The sequence below is a fragment of the Poecilia formosa genome, unplaced genomic scaffold (assembly GCF_000485575.1).
Source record: "Poecilia formosa unplaced genomic scaffold, Poecilia_formosa-5.1.2 Scaffold397, whole genome shotgun sequence".
In the NCBI taxonomy this organism is placed as follows: domain Eukaryota; kingdom Metazoa; phylum Chordata; class Actinopteri; order Cyprinodontiformes; family Poeciliidae; genus Poecilia; species Poecilia formosa.
Window position 1 is genome coordinate 217,005 of NW_006800336.1, and position 1,533 is coordinate 218,537.

The 1,533-nt window shown below is 42.9% G+C and overlaps 1 protein-coding gene across 2 annotated transcripts in view; it reads left to right on the forward strand.

Annotated features, from left to right (window-relative positions):
- The window catches only part of LOC103154728 (N-alpha-acetyltransferase 15, NatA auxiliary subunit), a 17,046-nt gene that overhangs the window by 6,909 nt on the left and 8,604 nt on the right, over window positions 1-1,533 (forward strand). For both annotated transcript variants that reach the window (XM_016662999.1, XM_007576122.2), the window contains exons 6-7: window positions 918-1,071; window positions 1,171-1,290. In XM_016662999.1, coding sequence (XP_016518485.1) covers window positions 918-1,071; window positions 1,171-1,290 — 274 coding nt within the window. The remainder of the gene's footprint in view (window positions 1-917; window positions 1,072-1,170; window positions 1,291-1,533) is intronic.

The window sequence follows — 1,533 nt, forward strand, 5'->3', positions numbered from 1 at the left end:
CTCACTCACGTTCCGAAATTATAAAAAAATAAAGACAGTCGATAATTCTTTTTTTTTTCTAGAAAGTTGTCAACCTTCATACTAAGGATTTTAATTCACACTGAAAAATTGAGAAATTATAAATTTATGTAAGCAAAATATGAATAGTCACAGGAAATATGTATTTTCCCACATTGCAATGGAGACCTGCGCTGAGACATTTTAAAGTAATTGTGGCTTTTAAAATGTGTTCTCTCAAATCAACCTAAACAACTCAAAAACTTAACTGATTTAATCTTGTAAATGAAAGGGCAGATAATGAGGAATGTGTCTAAAACAAAAAGAAAAAAATATTTCCCACTCCAATGAAAACCAATCAGTCGCAGAGGGAGACTACAGACAGACCATAATAGCCTGCAGCTCTCCAGCTACGTTGCTATGGTAATTAACGATCGGCACCTGGGCTGGCTCTCTCTGGCAGACAGTATGCTGGAGACAGAGTTTCTATACTTGTGAGACACCCAGCGTCAGTCTCAAGGACCCTGACAAAAAACCATAAGCCCTAGCAAAATTTTGAAAACATTTTACGGGAGCAGGCATGTGTATCTATGTCATGACCACCTTTGAGACCAATAGGGCGATATTTGTGCCTGTGAGGGGGAGTTAAAAAGAGTTTGAGTCAGAAATCCAGGGAGCAGGTGAGCCTCATCAACGTCTGATAGGCTTGCAATCCCTCTGCTGGTCCAATGGAGTAGCTACTCTCCTGCAGGACTCAGGCAGCCAATCAGGAAGGTGTGCTCTCACAGCTGAACCTGCATAACAAAAGTAGCCTGCATATCCTCAAGAGGCCAGTGACCGTAACACTATCATAACCAGCGATCAGGAGGTTCTGTACAGGCTGAAATATTTCCTCTCTGTGTGTGTGTTTTGGTGTCCAGACGTCTCCAGACAAGGTGGACTATGAGTACAGTGAGCTGCTGCTGTATCAGAACCAGATTCTGAGGGAAGCTGGCCTGCACAAAGAGGCACTGGAGCACCTGAACAGCTATGAGAAGCAGATGTGTGACAAGCTGGCTGTGGAGGAGACCAGAGGTGAGCACACTGCCTCTGCAGGCTGCAGTGGAGCCCATGTGAAGGCTGCTGAGGATCTTAACACACAGCTGTGCAACGTGAACATGTGTATGTTTGTAGGAGAGCTGCTGTTGAAGCTGGAGAGGCCAGAGGAAGCTTCAGAGATCTACACAAGACTTCTGGAGAGGAACCCAGAGAACTGGGCCTACTACAAGGGCCTGGAGTATGCCCTGAAACCAGGTGCACACAACATATATCAAGAATTAATTCCCATTAGAATGAAAAGTCTCTCTGCATGGATAATTATTAGAGATGTGCCGATCAGGTTTTTTCCTGCCGATACCGATCACCCATGAGGGCCGATCACTGATACCGATCACATAATTTTTATTTTTTTTCTAATCATAAACATTACCGGTTACATTATGTGGAAAAAGGAACCATGAATTTATCTTAATTTAGACAAAAACTTGTTTTTAATAA